This window comes from Podarcis liolepis (genome assembly GCF_965112155.1).
Source record: "Podarcis liolepis genome assembly, chromosome: 10".
In the NCBI taxonomy this organism is placed as follows: domain Eukaryota; kingdom Metazoa; phylum Chordata; class Lepidosauria; order Squamata; family Lacertidae; genus Podarcis; species Podarcis liolepis.
The window spans coordinates 47,043,055-47,059,282 of NC_139562.1; the positions used below are offsets into that span (position 1 = coordinate 47,043,055).

Genomic DNA, 16,228 nt, shown 5'->3' on the forward strand with positions numbered 1-16,228 from the left:
TAACCTTAAAACGGGGTGTGAAAACAGAAGGCTTAGACATCAACACAGATAATCTTTCTTGAAAACAAAAATGTAGATATAATATTTTAGGTTATGATTTCAGCCACAGCGAAGCCACACATTTTCAAATTTTAGCCCACAATAAATCCCAAATATCAAATAAATGGATAGAATATATGGTTTCTTCACAGGAGGAGTGAACACTACAAAAGATCTTAACTGGACAAAGAAAGTTAATTTTCTCAGACAGCAACATGCAAGCAAGTCTTTCTGTAAAATACAATTAATAATAATAATAACAATGTCCTGCCTATCAGCTTTGTAAGCTAAGAAGATCTGCAGACAAAGGCAAATGGCAACAATTTCCATTTCTTCAACTCCTCCCAAAATATAAATCAATGAAGCTATTGTATCTTTATCCACTACTGAAACTGGAGTACATGTGTTACCTATGATAAATACCAGTTTCAGTTGTCAGCCAGCAAATCAGAAAATGGTTAAAGTGGTTTTGCACACTGTGGTTTGTGCTATAATTGGACATGGAATCAAAATGGACAAGCCATCGTTACAGCCATTACCCTCCTTGCAGTGCTACTGAACTACGGAGAAATGTGTGAAGCTGATTGCTAAGAGGACAGGAAACAGACAGACAAGCCACCCTGAACTGCTGTCTGGAAACTCAAACTATGATTTAACATGATACCTGAACGGAACCTATACCCAGTGCTTTTTTTCAGGGGGTACTCAAGGGTTTGCAATACCAGCACCTCTTTCTGTTGTGTGGCACTTACTGTAACAACTTCATGGTGAGTACCGGAACCTATTTTTCGGGGGCGGGGGGCGGAAGCACTGCCTATATCCTCCATAGAAAACTGAAGAGGTCTAGGAATGTGATACCTGGATTAACCAGACTATTTCATAGGATTAATGCTGAGCCTCAATAGTTGACTACAAAAATAAAACACTGGCTTTAAGTACAGTAGTGGTTGGTGAGGCGGCATGGGTGGGGCATGAGTGTTGCTCTTGCAGCATCTCAAAGCAGCAGGTCACTTGACACTTATTGAGAAGGAAAGAGGAGCTCAGAACTGTGTGATGGAATATATTGGATGGTCCTGCCATGATGTCAATGCCAAGTTCCCCATGCCTCACACTTCAATGGGTAGGCAAACTAAAGTCCGGGTGCGGCCCAATCACCTTCTCAATCCGGCCTGCGGACGGTCCGGGAATCAGCGTGTTTTTACATAAGTAAAATGTGTGTTTTTATTTAAAATGCATCTCTGGGTTATTTGTGGGGCATAGGAATTCATTTCCCCCCCTCCCAAAATATAGTCTGGCCCCCCACAAGGTCTGAGGGACAGTAGACCGGCACTCCGCTGAAAAAGTTTGCTGACCCCTGTGTCAAACCTCGGTTCTCGAATGGCTCCATTTTCGAATGTTTCGGCTCTCAAACGCTGAAAACCTGGAAGTAAGTGCTCCGGTTTTTAAACATTTTTCGGAACCCGAATGTCCAACATGGCTTCCACTGTGCAAAAACCTAGCTGTCAGTCAACTGGAAGCCATGCCTTGGTTGTCAAACGTTTCAGAAGTTGATCGGTCTTTCGGAACGGATTACGTTCGACAACTGATGTTTGACTGTATATAGATGACAAGTGCCATCTCTATTCTTTCAGGTTTTTTGTTTTTTTTAAGACTTTCCTCTTTCAGTACTCTTCCAAATGCAACTGTTGTTTTACATGCACTTTTGATGTTTTTATATTTTCTTATATCAGCAATTGTTTTCACTGCTTTTAATTGCACTGCAAATTGCTTTGATAACCTCATAGGAAGTGATTCATACATGAAACTGATGAATAACTAATAATAACATATTACCTACTCTCCTTTTTTCCAAAGTACATATTACATAAGCAATGGGCAATGGGCATTCTGTGTAGAAAAAGGTGAGTATTATTCTGTAAACTGATACAGACACAAACAGACATAGGAGAGCTGTTGCAAGGAACACTGCCTAGAAAGGGAGTCTTCTACTGAATGTATCATAAGAGAGTGCACATGACAAGGAAGAAAGTGGAACGATACAGGAAAGTGAATGGTATGTCCAAGTTCCAGCAGAGTCTAATAATTCTCATTTTTAAAAATGCATCACCTGTAAATATTTCAGTACACAATGTATTTTTGCTATTAGCACAAAATGCTTCATACAGTTGTGTGTCCAAAATCTAAGTACAAAGTCAAGGTATATGATTAGAACAGACTTAAGCAGAACGCAAAATTAAGCAATTCATGCAGTTAACAGTGCTGCAGTTAAAACAGTTATCACTATAAAACTGAAACAATATTTACCTAATTTAATGCTTATCTACATGGTTTGGGTTGGAACTTGCCTTGCTATGCCAAAGCAAGGACAAATTTCTGCCCTACTCACAGAACTGTCAGGAGAAGTTAACAGAATTTTTTTTATCATTAACCAGGCCGGAAGTAACTAGGGCTGTACTAGGTTGGTGAAATAATAAATAAGATGATAAGAGTTGTCTCATCAATGTTTTGTTCTCATGCTTAAAAAAAATGAATGTATCATTAACACTGAGTAAGAAATGAAGCCATTAATACCGATTAATGCCAGGACTCACTACGAGTTAACTTGCAAAAACCATGACGTGATATGGACATATTCAAATTACTCCTACGCATTTAACTGGTAGCACTGTAAGCGGAGCATTTCAAGTGCAAGTATAGATATTTCAGTAGTCAATGTAAGAAGTACCTTGCGTGCAATTGGTTCCTGGCCATCCAGAAGAGTATACCAGCTAACCAGCTTGTTCCAGCCTTCAGTTGGTAAAAGAATGTAGTCCAGCTCATCAATGAGATGTTCCTTGAGAGACTGACAGTCCCCATCTATGAGGAAATGTTTACATATTTAGGGATGACAATATTTAGATGTCACAGTTGCTGTTTCTAAATTGTTCTTATTTTCTTGGGTAACGAAAGTATTTAACACACTAATACAAAGGAATTGAAGATCACAAGTGATCAAGTTTGAGACAACTGAAATGTATTTATAAACTAACAACATATTCCCTGATGGAATAAAGGGTGATTGCCAATATCAAACAAGAGAAATCCCCTCAGGCAATATAGTTTCTTCTCCTCTACTCTTCCATGCTCTTCCCTAGCAGATTTGGGGAGCACATGAGGGGTTGTGGGGAGAAGGGGAAATCTGTGTCACAAACAATATTGATTCCACTAGCGGACAGACATTGCTGGATATCATCCAATCTGAACTACTGTATTTGAAAATGTTAATTTGTAAGAAGAAATTCCCAGATATTCTGGAACCTAAGAATGACAGGGTGAGATAACTGCAGTAATATGCAATATTTATAATTCATAGATACATCAGGTTCCTGCTTTCTTTTTTAATACTCAACAGTAATTACCTTTGAGAAGTCCAGAATTGTCAATAGGACCAGGATAAACATTCTGATCTCCCATCTGATATTTGTCCCAGCTGTCAAATCCAACATACTTTTTCCACTGTTTGAACCAGCGGCTATCCACTAAATACCTTAAAAAGGAGGAAAATATACATATGAAAGATCAAAGTCTTAACCAATGATGCAATTGACTGGCTTTTTATTGTATTTATATTTTGAGTAGTACTTTGGAGAATTTTCCAAAATACAGACACAACACACCTGCAGAGCTGCTTCCAGCATGAAGATTAAGACTGCTTTGACTAAATATGTTTTATTACAAGAAAGAATGCAACCAACCATTCAGAAACTGCATTTACACAAATTTACTGAGACATACATCTTAAGAGACTATTAACTGAATTTCTTTCCAACAAGTAATCTGATGAGTCTTATTTTTAAAAAAAACCTTCAGAAAGAGATATTCACATTCATGTTCCTTACCATAATTAAATTTATTATCAGTAAATGCCAGAATATTAAAATAAACATGAAATCAAACCAGAAGAAATGATTTTCTACTTTCATCCCTAACTTTTAAAATATGCCTGTCTATAGCAGATAACTGGGGCTTGTTCTTAACAGTGTTAATAACAGATGCCTGCTTAGCAATCTTGTTTTAAACACCCTCTACATCATATCAGAAAGCACAGATGAACAATATTGCATAATACAGGCTTCCTTAACCTCAGCCCTTCAGATGTTTTTGAGACTACAATTCCCATCATCCCTGACCACTGGTCCTGCTAGCTAGGGATCATGAGAGTTGTAGGCCAAAAAACATCTGGAGGGCCGAGGTTGCGGAAGCCTGGCATAATACCTCCTCTAAGTAATCAACATCATATTTTTAATTGTAGTTCATGAGCACCCACTGTGGACAACTATCAGACCAATAATTCCCAAGAGAACAGAACTATGCAATCAAAGTGAAGACCAGAAAATTGTAGTAAGAAAAGGACTGTAGACTGCATGCAAATATGCATAGGATTGCACTGTAAATTGTATTTTATAAAGAGTGCCAGCCTTTATAGAATACATTGTATACTCAACATTCCTACGGATGGAAGAGAGACTCTACCCATTCTCGTGAAGTGTAACAAATACTTAATCTCATCAGATCACAAACATGTGAGCATAAATGATTCAGATACAGCCAAAGCTTTGGTTGAAATAGTCAAAGAAACATTTTCATCCTAGACTTCAAGATGCTAAGTAAACAATTTAACCCGTTATAAAAACCTATTGACTACACTCCTTCACTTCAGACTGTTTTGAAACACAACATGGTTCAGTTCATTTTGCTCTGTGAAACTCATTGTTTACATTTTAGATGCTTATTTTTAAAAATAATTAAACCAGCCTGATCAAAAAGTGGCATTAAGTAGTGCTTATTCCTTTGTTGAAGCATTCTTCTCAAATGTATATTAATGTCCTTGGGGAAAACTGCTTTATGAAGGGGGGGGGGGAGCTGTTCATCAAACTTATCTGCAATTGCTGGGATATTATTCTAGCACAGGAGTGGATTCTAACTGCTGTGTGTTCCAGTACATATTGATAGCAACAATCAACAACCAAATTTGTGTGATAAGGAAAAAGAAAGCATAGACCATTTATTTCTCTACTTCACATCTGTGCTTGAACATGATTCAAAAAGTACACATTACTTTAATATCAGTTGACTATACCTCAAATTCATTGTAAGGATACTGAAATCACTTCTGTACTTTTTGCCGTTGTGAATGTGCATTCTCTATGGCTTTCATAAGCCTTTCAGTGAAGACAGAAGCGGCAACTGTTTGAAATTTTTAACTATTACAGCTGGGTTCGTAGACAAAAAAGCAGAGAAACTGACCAGCATATTCTCTCTGCCAATATGTTTACATTTACAGCATACTCCATCTCATGGTCATGGGGTAGATAATAACCATTAAGCTGCCTTAGGTGGAGTCAGACCAGTAGTCCATCTAACGCCCAATACCATCAATTCTGACTGGCAATGGCTTTGCAAGGTCACTGGCATGGGTTTCCCCTATCACCTGTGGCCTGACTATTTAAATGCAAATGTCCAGGATTAAACTTCTGCATGCATCTTTCTAATCAAGCAACAATACGTTCTAATGGTGTTCTATTAAGTATAGATCCCCTTGTTTTTATACACTCTTCAAATTTCGGGAGAACCTTAAAAAAACATGCAGAGGACAAGACCTACTTATGACACTGAAAATGCAATTACAGCGAGCATCTTGGGTAAATTAAATAAAAGAAAATCCAGTAAGAGCTAAGTAAGTTTTAAGAAGCTATTAAATGCCTTTCAACTAGCTAACAGGAAAAATAAAACCAAACACATGAAAGTCACACTCGATCACCTGGGTTCTTTATCATGTGAAATGGCAGGGTAAAAATCTTGGTAACAGCTAACTACATCCCTGAACTACTGGAATTAATTTCTGAATGCATATTTGGCTGAGAATTCTTTACACGTTGACCAGTGTTATCACTCTAAGCACACACAAAAACCCACCCCTGAAGTGAATCTACCTTTTGTCCTTTGTTTTAAAAATTAGGGATTAATTTTGTGCTTTGGGAAATGGGCTCCAAGAACGAACCACTTAAGGACTATACCATAAGAAATCAATGGTCCACCCTGGCTCAGTATTCTGTACAATGACTGGCAGCTGTTGTCCAGCCCTATTAGGATTCTTCGGCTGAAGTTGCCAGGGACTGAGCTATGGACCATGAATACCACAGAGCTATAGCCCAGCTGCTATGACACACAGCAATAGATATGAAGATTGTATCCTGCATAAATACTCTATGTGTTAATATCTGTAGCATGCAGTTTGAACTAAAAATACGAAATGAATGGATTTTTATCTTCTTCCCATTATAAATCATATCTAAGTAATTTTTGCAAAAATTCTTCTGGTTTTTTTGTCTTCTGCACTTGATGTTTGGTGCATAGTCTCATCCACATAAAAAAATGTTTCTAGACAGAGAAAAGCGACTGCCACAATCTTCTGCTATTCTAGGAAACACTGTGTGAACATCAAACATGATGTAGGAGTCTACTTATGCACAGCCTTGAAGACTGTGCCTAGAGGTGTGATTGGCTAGTAGTAAACACATCTGGATCAGAAGCAAACATAATTATTACACACTAAACTAGTGTCCAGGGACGCAGGTGGCGCTGTGGTCTAAACCACTGAGCCTAGGGCTTGCTGATCGGAAGGTTGGCATTTCCAATCCCCGTGATGGGGTGAACTCCTGTTGCTTGGTCCCAGCTCCTGCCAAACTAGCAGTTTGTGTCAAAGTGCAAGTAGATAAAAAGGTACCACTCCGGTGGGAAGGTAAACAGCGTTTCCGTGTGCTGCTCTGGTTTCGCCAGAAGCGACTTAGTCATGCTGTGTGTCTGCTCCCTTGGCCAGTAAAGCGAGATGAGCACCGCAACCCCAGAGTCGTTCGCGGCTGGACTTAACTGTCAGGGGTCCTTTACCTTTTTTAAACTAGTGTCCAACTAGTGGGAGGGTACTTACAAGTTCAAAAAACTATCTCTCTCCCTCCACATTCCTGAACTTAAATGCTAATGTTTCAAAAAGCAGGCGGGACTTTCATTACATATTCACTGCCACAGTTCATAACTTGAAGGCTGGAGCTCAGTCTAGATAACTGGGCCTACTGCACCTTGGCTCCCCCCCACCCCCGTAGCAGCCAGGGCAGCAGTGGGGGAGGGGGGAGCAGGACACTCTCCACATTCTAACTAGGTTTGTAATCCAAGACACCACAACACAAACAAGGAGCAGGAACAGCCAGCAGAATCAGATCCAGTTTGTCTTTCTCCTTTACTCTTCCTTAACCATACTAAGCATGGCAAACTCACTCTCAAACCCTCCATATACACAAACATGCATGCATATACAATTAATCGCAGCAAGCTAATACATGAATGGAGCTCATGCTCCTGTCAATGGGCATTTCCCAAACATTACAGTTATGGTATATTGGGTGAACAAGCCCCATCACTACAATTAAGCTCCTTGTAAATATAACCCTGCCATGATGATGGAAGCAACATAAAGGTTTTGGAGGATTCTTAAATTAACCGAAGCATGTTACTGTTAACCAGGTCCATTGTTATGAAGCTTATTGCAGTCTCCTATCTATCTATCTATCTATCTATCTATCTATCTGATGTAATGTGGCAGGTTTAGAGTTTTCAAAAATATTTGAGAAAATATCTTTAGTACATAGGAAGGTACCTTATACTGAATCAGACGATTGGTCCATGGAGCTCATAAATGTCTGGGTCATCAATGGGGTAACCTTGAAGGTGTAGAGTGCTACCCTGCTGCCCACAAAGCCTCTGAACTCCCCCCCCCCCGCATTCCTCACAGCTGCTTTGGTTATGAGGTAGAAATGGTGATTATCTCCCCTCCCACTTGAAAAGTGCATAGTACCAAAGGAGAAAGTCAGAAATCAACACACTTTACCACTTCTTTTAGCCAGTGTTCAAAACTACCATTGTTATAGGCGCACTTTTCACTAGCGCGAACAGCTTCTGAGCTCTGAGTGCAGTACTGCGCCTATGATTTCAGATTAAAACTGCAGAGTAGAAGGAAAGGAGGACCTTTTCCTGCCTCCCCACTTCCAGCTACTCTCTGAAGACTGGAGAAGAGACCCTCTCGAGAATATTAGGGGGTGGGCAGGGGAAGGACTAGACCATGTGAAAAATGAACATAATATTTTAGCTGCAGTTCATTCGTATTTGTTATATAAAAAGGACGCCTAGACATTCCGTTGTTGCACCCATAACCTGGGTTTAAGGTGCCATTTAGCTCCTAGCTTTCATATCTCAGTTTCTAAAACTGCTTTCAGCTCTATGTACTTTTCAAGGCTCAGCTCAGCACCTGAGCTGCTCATCCTAGCCTTGAAAAGCACATACAGATCAACACCTGAGCAGCAGGACAGAAAAGGAGCAATCTGAGAGAATGGGAGGGAGATAGTGGTGAGCACTGTTGCTCACTGAGCACTCTCAAAATTCCAATTATGTTCATGGGACCAAAAAGGTTGGCAATCTCCTTGCCTATGCTGACCGGCAGGAGCTGTCCATAGTTTCGCACAGGTGACTTTCCCCTGGATATGCTTGGGACTAGACCTGGGAACTGCTGCATGCAAAGCATGTGCACTATCTCTGAACTATAGTTCTTCTCTGTGACTAAGTATGTTGTCATACTAATGTTTGAAAAACAGAATCAGATGTTGAAATATTCATGCTTAGAATAGGGGAAACCATGTGTATAGCTTCTCAAATTACAGCAAACCTCTGAAGTTCAATTCATCTTAAAACAACACAAACATTACTCATTACTACACTTGCTTACAACTTTCATCGTCAACTCTCTGAGTTTAAGACTATACCTTCTCATAATACTACAGTATATATCACAATAATTTAGTGTGAGATTTTATCTAGTAGTACAACTTTAAGCATGTTTATTCTGAAGTAAATCCCACTGAGTTCAATGGGACCAGAATTCTACAAATACAGTTGTTAGGTTGCTTGTGGCAGCCATCAATTCATTATGAAGAAGACAACTAGTGTACCCCACCATAGAAGCTTTTAGTAAGCCATCAGCAATACAATGAAGCAGAGAGTGAGTCTTTCAAAATGGTGCCAGGCCATCAGGTTCAGTTGTATGGAGTGGCAGAAAGAAGTTGGTACAAATACTCATATCACCCACCATTCTTCTTCAGGGAGTGGGTATCAAAGGAATGCTTGTGCAGCAGGACAGAAGAAAGGTGAGTCTCACTTCCTGTAGCATGATCGTCTACCTATGCCTAGTTAAAATATGTGAATCCCTAAACAGGACTTACTACCTGTCTTAATTTCATGCTGTCATACTTATGGGGCCAGTTTCAGTAGCTAATTAGGGCTGCTGCTATACTATATACACACCTAGGAAAAAAAGCCCAAATGAAAAGAGTGGGACATATTTCTGAGTAAGCGTGCACAAATTTGTGTTAAACAATGAAAGGCAGATGAGAAGTAGTGTAGTGCAGCAAGTTCTCTCAGCCATAAAGTTCTCTGGTGGCCTTGAACCTCTCGTTATCACTCAGACTACAGTCTACACTATCTTTCAGGGTTGCTGATAGGATAAAATGGGGTGTCTGTGTATGGTGCACTGAGCTCTTGAGGGAAAAAAGGGGAGGCAGATGTGACAATGGACACACTTATTCACCTAGTTATAGGGTAGTTCATAATTTGTAAAGAATATGCTGCATCTTCATCTCTAGTCTCAACTTCAAAGAACTCTTCAAAATTATACAGTATGGTTGGGACAGAAATGTGTAACTAAGGTCTCACAGAATTTAATAAGTCTTACTTCTGAGTAAACATGTTTAGAATTGCTTTACATATACTCTGTCAGCAATTCCCACATCAGCTCTTTAAGGTAGGCCAGCACAGTTGTGATTCTGCAGGATGAGAGAGTAGCAGCTTGTGGCTGAGATGAGATAATGTAATTCAAGTCAAGTTCAGACATCATGCTTCCACTCCAACTAACTATGCTTCCCCAGCTTGGGAAGATACTTTCTGGTTTATTAAATCAGATTACTGTGATTTGGAAACCATAGTTTAACGCTGCCTATAACCCTGGCTTGCAAATAACAATAAACCTGTGTTGTGTGTAGGTAGGATTTAAAGAACAATTTCCAGCTCAGACATAATGGGAAACTGATTTGGCAAGCCAGGAAGTCTCCTCTAAAGCAGAGTGAAAAAAGAGGAAGAGGGAACAGGGGGAATGCTCAAGCTTGTTGCCAGTTCCCAGCAGCAACAGTACATTTGAACTGGGCCTTAACATGCAGGAAACTTCAGACTTCAGGGTGCAATGACAGACATAGAAAACAAATGAGAAACAGGTTAAGTGTTTAACTGCTACACACCTGCATTTGACAAGACTCAAGCCCACTTGCTTCTTCTATGGTAACATAAATTATAGTTGAACAAACCCAATGAATTGGTATAATTAACCCTGCAATCCTAAAACCTATCAGTAGGGAGTAATAAAGCAACCCTAACCCTGATCACTTGAAGGGGTTAGGATGTGATAGTGGTGTCACTCCACACGGTTCCATAACCATGGAAGTTGGTGCTGTACTCTCTGAAAGAACAGGAGAAAGAGAGTAGTGGCAGAGATGAGCTGAACAAAGGCCTACTGGATTCCAGTTACTGATCATAGGCCTGTTTGCTGTAATAGCAAGGAGCTGGCACAGTAAAATCAACATTTTCGCTTACATACACCTTGCGCTTTGGCCAGCAAGAGAAGCTCCACTGCACCATTCAGCCCTGGCATTTCTGACTAGCAGTTAGGATTGCTCTCTAAGCCCCATTTGGTACTTATTTCTGAGTAAACATGCATCGGACTGCACTTTAACAAGTTTCAAACAACTTATGAAAAATCGGGCTGACTGACACACCTGACAGCCTCCACACCTGACACCCTTGTGCTTGTTGCCTAAATAGGATTCACAAGGTGCAGCTGTTTGTATGAACTGTCACTGCGTGATACATGTTACTGCCATGACACACGTAGTCACAACAGCCCGTTTATGAAATCTTCACATATCCAGGCCACAATCCCACTAGCAGTTCAGCAGTTCTGCATGCTCCAAGATAACACAGTGGCTCCTGGATGCACAAAGTTATCCTCAATCTCCAAAATCCAAGAATTTCCCCAAGGCCCAGGATTAACTTCTCTTCTAATGGGGGGGGGGGGGACGACGACATGTGTGCATAATTGATCTGTTTAGTCACATCTTACTCCACAAATACCAAAACGTTCTTCGAGATTCAGCACAATTAAGCCAGGAGGTGGCAAGATCCATTTCCCAGGTATTTCAGCTAGTACTGCACCAGAAGAAAAAACATAAAACAATGACACGGTTTGCAGATAAATACAATCTACAGGGAGGGTGGAGAGGAAAAGAAAGGAGTGTTGTGGGAGAAACCAGGCGGGGTGAAACCCTGAAGGAAATCCAGAAGTGACAAGCAACAGTCTGCCAGAAAAGACAAGGCCTTGCAATATGTAAGCTTTCTGGGGGAAAGCCTATGCTGTGGATGAGAAACCTTAACCCAGGAAACATTCACACTCGATCACTGGTTGTCTTCAATACACAGAAAAAATAGGGTGTGTGTGTGTGTGGTTTTTTTGTGTGTGGTAGTTTTCCGGCCGATTGAAACAATAGGAGAAAACACCTGGGAGAAGAAGTGCCTGCAATTGAAAGCCGGCTGGACCGGCTCGCCTCTTCCTCTCGCAGGTGAGAGAGGGAAGCAGCACCTTGGCACAAACCTTGCCTCTCCAGAACCTCTCATGGGAAAGATGCGCGGAGGGGCGGGGGGCGGGTGGACGGCTGTGAGCGCCTGGCCCCGCCTTGGCGCCACCTGCGAGGCAAGGTGAGCCCCTTCCTCGATGGGGATGCCGCTCCCAGCGCATTTTGGGGGTGGTGATGGTGGGGGGCGCGGAGAGGAAGGGCGGCGGGCTGCTGCCGCCTCCCCCCCCGAAAGCGGCGGAGGAAAAGAGGTGGGGCGAGGCAGGCAGGATCCGCCCGCACCTGTCACTCAGAAGGGCCCCTCACCAGCCTCTCCCCCTCCCCGGCCTCCCCCTCCCCCATCCCTTCCCTGCCCCTCACCAGGTGTCGCCCTTGCGGAGCGCCGTCTTGAGCAGCGCCGCGATGTCCGAGCGCTGGGTCTCCAGGTCCGCCGCGCCTCCCTCCGCCATGTCTCCCAGCCCCGCGGCGCCGGCGGCGGCAGCAGCTGCGAAAGTGACGGCGGCGGGAGAGGCGGCGGCGGCGGTGACAGGAGCGGCGGCGGCGGAGGCAGCGGCGGCGGCGGCAGGAGCGGGCCGCGCTGCATGCTGGGAGTGACGCCGCGCGGCGACCGGGGAAACGCCCTCCACGACCCCCTCCCACTTCGGCAACCCCATCGGCAGAAGCAGCGCGGGGGGGAGAGAGGAGAGAAAGGGACGCAGGGAAAGAGCGGGGGAAGGTTGCGAAGAGGGAAAGGACGGCGCCTCTGGCACGCGAGCGCCACCGGGCGGGCGGGAGGCCTGCGGCAGCGGAGGGCATGCGAAGAGGAGCAGGGCTGTGTGGGATGAGGGGGTAAGAGTCTTCGCCAATCGGGCGGCTCGGACTACAACTCCCATCAGCCCCAAGCCTCCGGGCTGATGGGAGTTGTAGTCTGGAGAAACCTGTCGGGCGAGGGGTCGGGGAAAAAAGGCTGGCCTAAAGCTGCTGATGGATGTGATGCTGCCGAGGCCGCTGCGGTGGGATCTTTAGCGTAATATGCGGGGTATTCCTGCAGCCCCCGCCAGCAGCAGGAGGCATATCTTGCCGTAGAATCACAGGATTGTAGAATGGGAAGGGACCCCCAAGGGTCATCTAGTCCAACCCCGTTGGAATGCAGGAATCTGAGTGTTGCCTGCAGAATCGGGCGCTGTTCATTCTTAATTTTAAGCGGATAATAATAACTTAAGGTGGCTTCATATGGTGATATCTGCGCAGCATGTGCGTTTTAATAAAACGTAGCCGTGGTGGGGTTGGGGGTGGTAGTGGTGGTGGTAAGTAAATTAAATTAGAGGTGGTTAGGGAAGTTCATATCGACGAACTTGACGTCAAATGGGATGAGTAATGACTTTAAATGGCTTTAATTGAACCCATTTGCAAGGTGTTTGCTTTAAGCTGTTAGTTTCTGTAAGCCTCCAATAAAATCTCTAACATGAAAAATATAACTGAGTGCCATTGCCCATTACTATGTGAGAAGTTACCCATTCCTCTGTCCTTTAACGACACTTAATAGTAGGCATTTATTTTATTTTCATGTATACCTGCTGTTTTCAAGCTTGTATACAGGCACACATACATATTCAGGGCTTCTAAGGAAAAGGGCAGTTGGATTTCAGTACAACCCTACAGATAAGCAATTCATATTGTTTTCATTGGGGCTTGCTCCCAGATAAGTGTGGCTTGAAACACCAATCACTTTTATTTCTATACCCTCTACTCAAAAGTGGTTCGCAAAAGTGTAAATGCATAAAACTCGACCCACAGTACTTCTATATAAAATAGTGTTCAAAATAATTTCATAATAGCTTGGTTTTTAAAAACAACAACAACAGGAAAATCAAAAACCCATAAGTATTTAATAACACCTTCTGAGATGGTACCAACAGCAGAGAAGGACCATTCCTCAGTCCAGGTGCACAGGAATGCAAAGGAGCAGCTTCTAGCCTAGATGATAAATTGCAAAAGCTCCCTCCTCCCACATGGTGCATATGAGGCCAACCAAATGTTAGCCAGAATCATTTGTAGGATGCCTAAACAGCATGTCCGAGCCATTTACACTTGTACAGTTGCAGCAGGCCAAATTCTAAGTGGGATGACTGCGTGTTTTGGAAGATACATTTACTGTACTATATACAGTTTCAGCCTGATTCTGTCCATGTTTACACAGAAGTAAGTACCACTGGGAGGCAGGTGGCGCTGTGGGTTAAACCACAGAACCTCTTGGGCTTGCCAATCGGAAGGTCGGCAGTTCGAATCCCCGCAATGGGGTGAGCTCCCGTTAGATAAATATGTACCGCTCCGGCGGGAAGGTAAACGGTGTTTCCATGCGCTGCTCTGGTTCGCCAGAAGCGGCTTAGTCATGCTGGCCACATGACCCGGAAGCTGTATGCTGGCTCCCTCGGCCAATAAAGCGAGATGAGCACCGCAACCCCAGAGTCATCCATGACTGGACCTAATGGTCAGGGGTCCCTTTACCTTTAAGTCCCACTAGTCAATAGGACTTGTTCCTAAGTGCACATAAGATTACAGTGTAAGAATAGCTAGAAATGCTAGAAACCTTCAGAAACTACTGCCCTTTCTTTTGCATCATCCAGCTGGACCAAATCTGTTTCCTTCTCCACCTTTCCTGGCTTCTTGAGACAGGTTGCTGTGTGCCAAGCAGTACCTCAAGGAGATGCAAGTTTCATACTCAGCTTCCTGTGCCCGACACTTTCTTCCCTGCCCTATCATGCTCTAAGCTTGGAGGATAATTGAAAACCGCAGGACTGGAATAACTGCAAGCCCAAACGACTAGCAATAATGTGGCCTGGCTTCAGCTAGGTATTTGAGTAATCATAGGCAAACCCCACTCCACTACTGATCAGTCAAAGCTCTGTTTTCTCATTCTGTTGATAGCTGTTGGTGCATAATCGTTTTGCATTAGTTGCACAATCTATTCTCCAGATACACTTAGTAAAATACAGTGGTGCCTCGCAAGATGAAAAGAATCCGTTCTGTGATTCTCTTCGTCTAGCGTTTTTTTCGTCTTGCGAAGCAAGCCCATTGACGGATTAGCGCTATTAGCGGCTTATCTGCTGATCGGATCAGCTGATAAGCGCCTTAGCGGCTTAGAAAAGGGGGGGGGGAGGAAAAAAAACCAGCAGGAACTCGCAAGACATTGTCGTCTTGCGAAGCAAGCCCATAGGAGATTCGTTTTGCGAAGCACCACCAAAACGGAAAACTCTTTCGTCTAGCGAGTTTTCCGTCTTGCGAGGCATTCGTCTTGCGGGGCACCACTGTACAAATATATGAAATCAATAGCACACTTATATTTTGCTTTTCTTCCATCATGGAATTTAAGGCACAGCACATGAGATTCCCACAAGGTCTCTGTACAGATGCTGACCATAGTTGGAGCTGCTTAGGTTCAGCAAAGTGGCCTGCATTATGTGACCAAGGCCCCATGCCCTGAGATACAAAGCACAAAATGTTTTGATTGGGAGTGCATTTTGCAGGAACTGAACCAGGGTCTGTGTTCCTTTGGGGGAAATGATGCATTGGCGGAGTTTGCAGCTGAAATATGATTTATTTGCACATATTTGCATCAGAGAAGGAAAACCTCTGACCCTAAACCTCTACTGCCTTGCGGGATACCTTTAGGAGAAGAAAAGGCTAAGGCATAAACCCTACACAAATCCAGAGTAGAATCCCTGAGATGGTTGGGTAGGGTCTTGAACAACACCTTCCTGCAATTCCTGCAGCCAAGCTGGTGCCAAATGTATTGATCTGCTTCCCTTTGGTCCACATCAGCCAGTCTTGTCGTCTGGCCAACCCAGGTTTAAGCCCCACTGAGATCACTTTGGAACTGCAGCAAAAGCAACGTGGGAGGCAGCAGTTACAAGTTACCGGTCTTTGCAGCCACAGCAGCTGCTGTGATTCTCCAGTGGTTTGACTTCCCCTCTGGAGACTCACTCCACTGTCTCTTGAGACAGACAGATGCCAACAACACTTTACACCAGAAGCTTTCAATGGAGAGGGATTTCACAGCATCCACATCTCAGGAGAAGCCCATTCTTCACAGCAGGCCAGCCTTGGATTCCCTCTCTCCCAGCCTGCCTTCAACCGGTTCTCCAAGATGTTTCTTGGCTTCACAGCTGCTCCCCAACCTCTGCATTTCAAAAGGACACATTTTTCCTGTGTGAGGGACCAGGATTTTTCTCATCTTTGGATTCTCCGTCTTGTTGTTCTGCATATACCCTTCATCTCCTAATGCCCTCCTTCCGTTCTCCCTGCTACCTGTAGTTGCAGTTATGATTTTCTGGGTTATTTGATCCATAAATGTTTTCCTGCCCTTATCTCCTAAGGCTGCTTGATCTTCTCCTGTGCAATGGCAAACATGGAGATGATTCGTGGGTGTGCTGCTGTGGCTGCGCTCACAC

The 16,228-nt window shown here is 43.3% G+C and overlaps 1 protein-coding gene across 4 annotated transcripts in view; it reads right to left on the reverse strand.

The window, feature by feature from the left end:
* The window catches only part of USP15 (ubiquitin specific peptidase 15), a 52,165-nt gene extending 39,584 nt beyond the window's left edge, over positions 1-12,581 (reverse strand). For 2 of the 4 annotated variants that reach the window (XM_083463395.1, XM_083463393.1), the window contains exons 1-3: positions 12,159-12,489; positions 3,438-3,565; positions 2,765-2,895 (exon numbers count right to left, since the gene is read on the reverse strand). In XM_083463395.1, the coding sequence (XP_083319521.1) occupies positions 2,765-2,895; positions 3,438-3,565; positions 12,159-12,451 (552 nt within the window). In that variant the 5' untranslated portion in view covers positions 12,452-12,489. Of the gene's footprint in view, positions 1-2,764; positions 2,896-3,437; positions 3,566-12,158 lie in introns of all 4 variants that reach the window. The other 2 variants (XM_083463396.1, XM_083463394.1) reach the window with 2 other exon arrangements.
* Between the last annotated feature and the right edge of the window lie 3,647 nt (positions 12,582-16,228).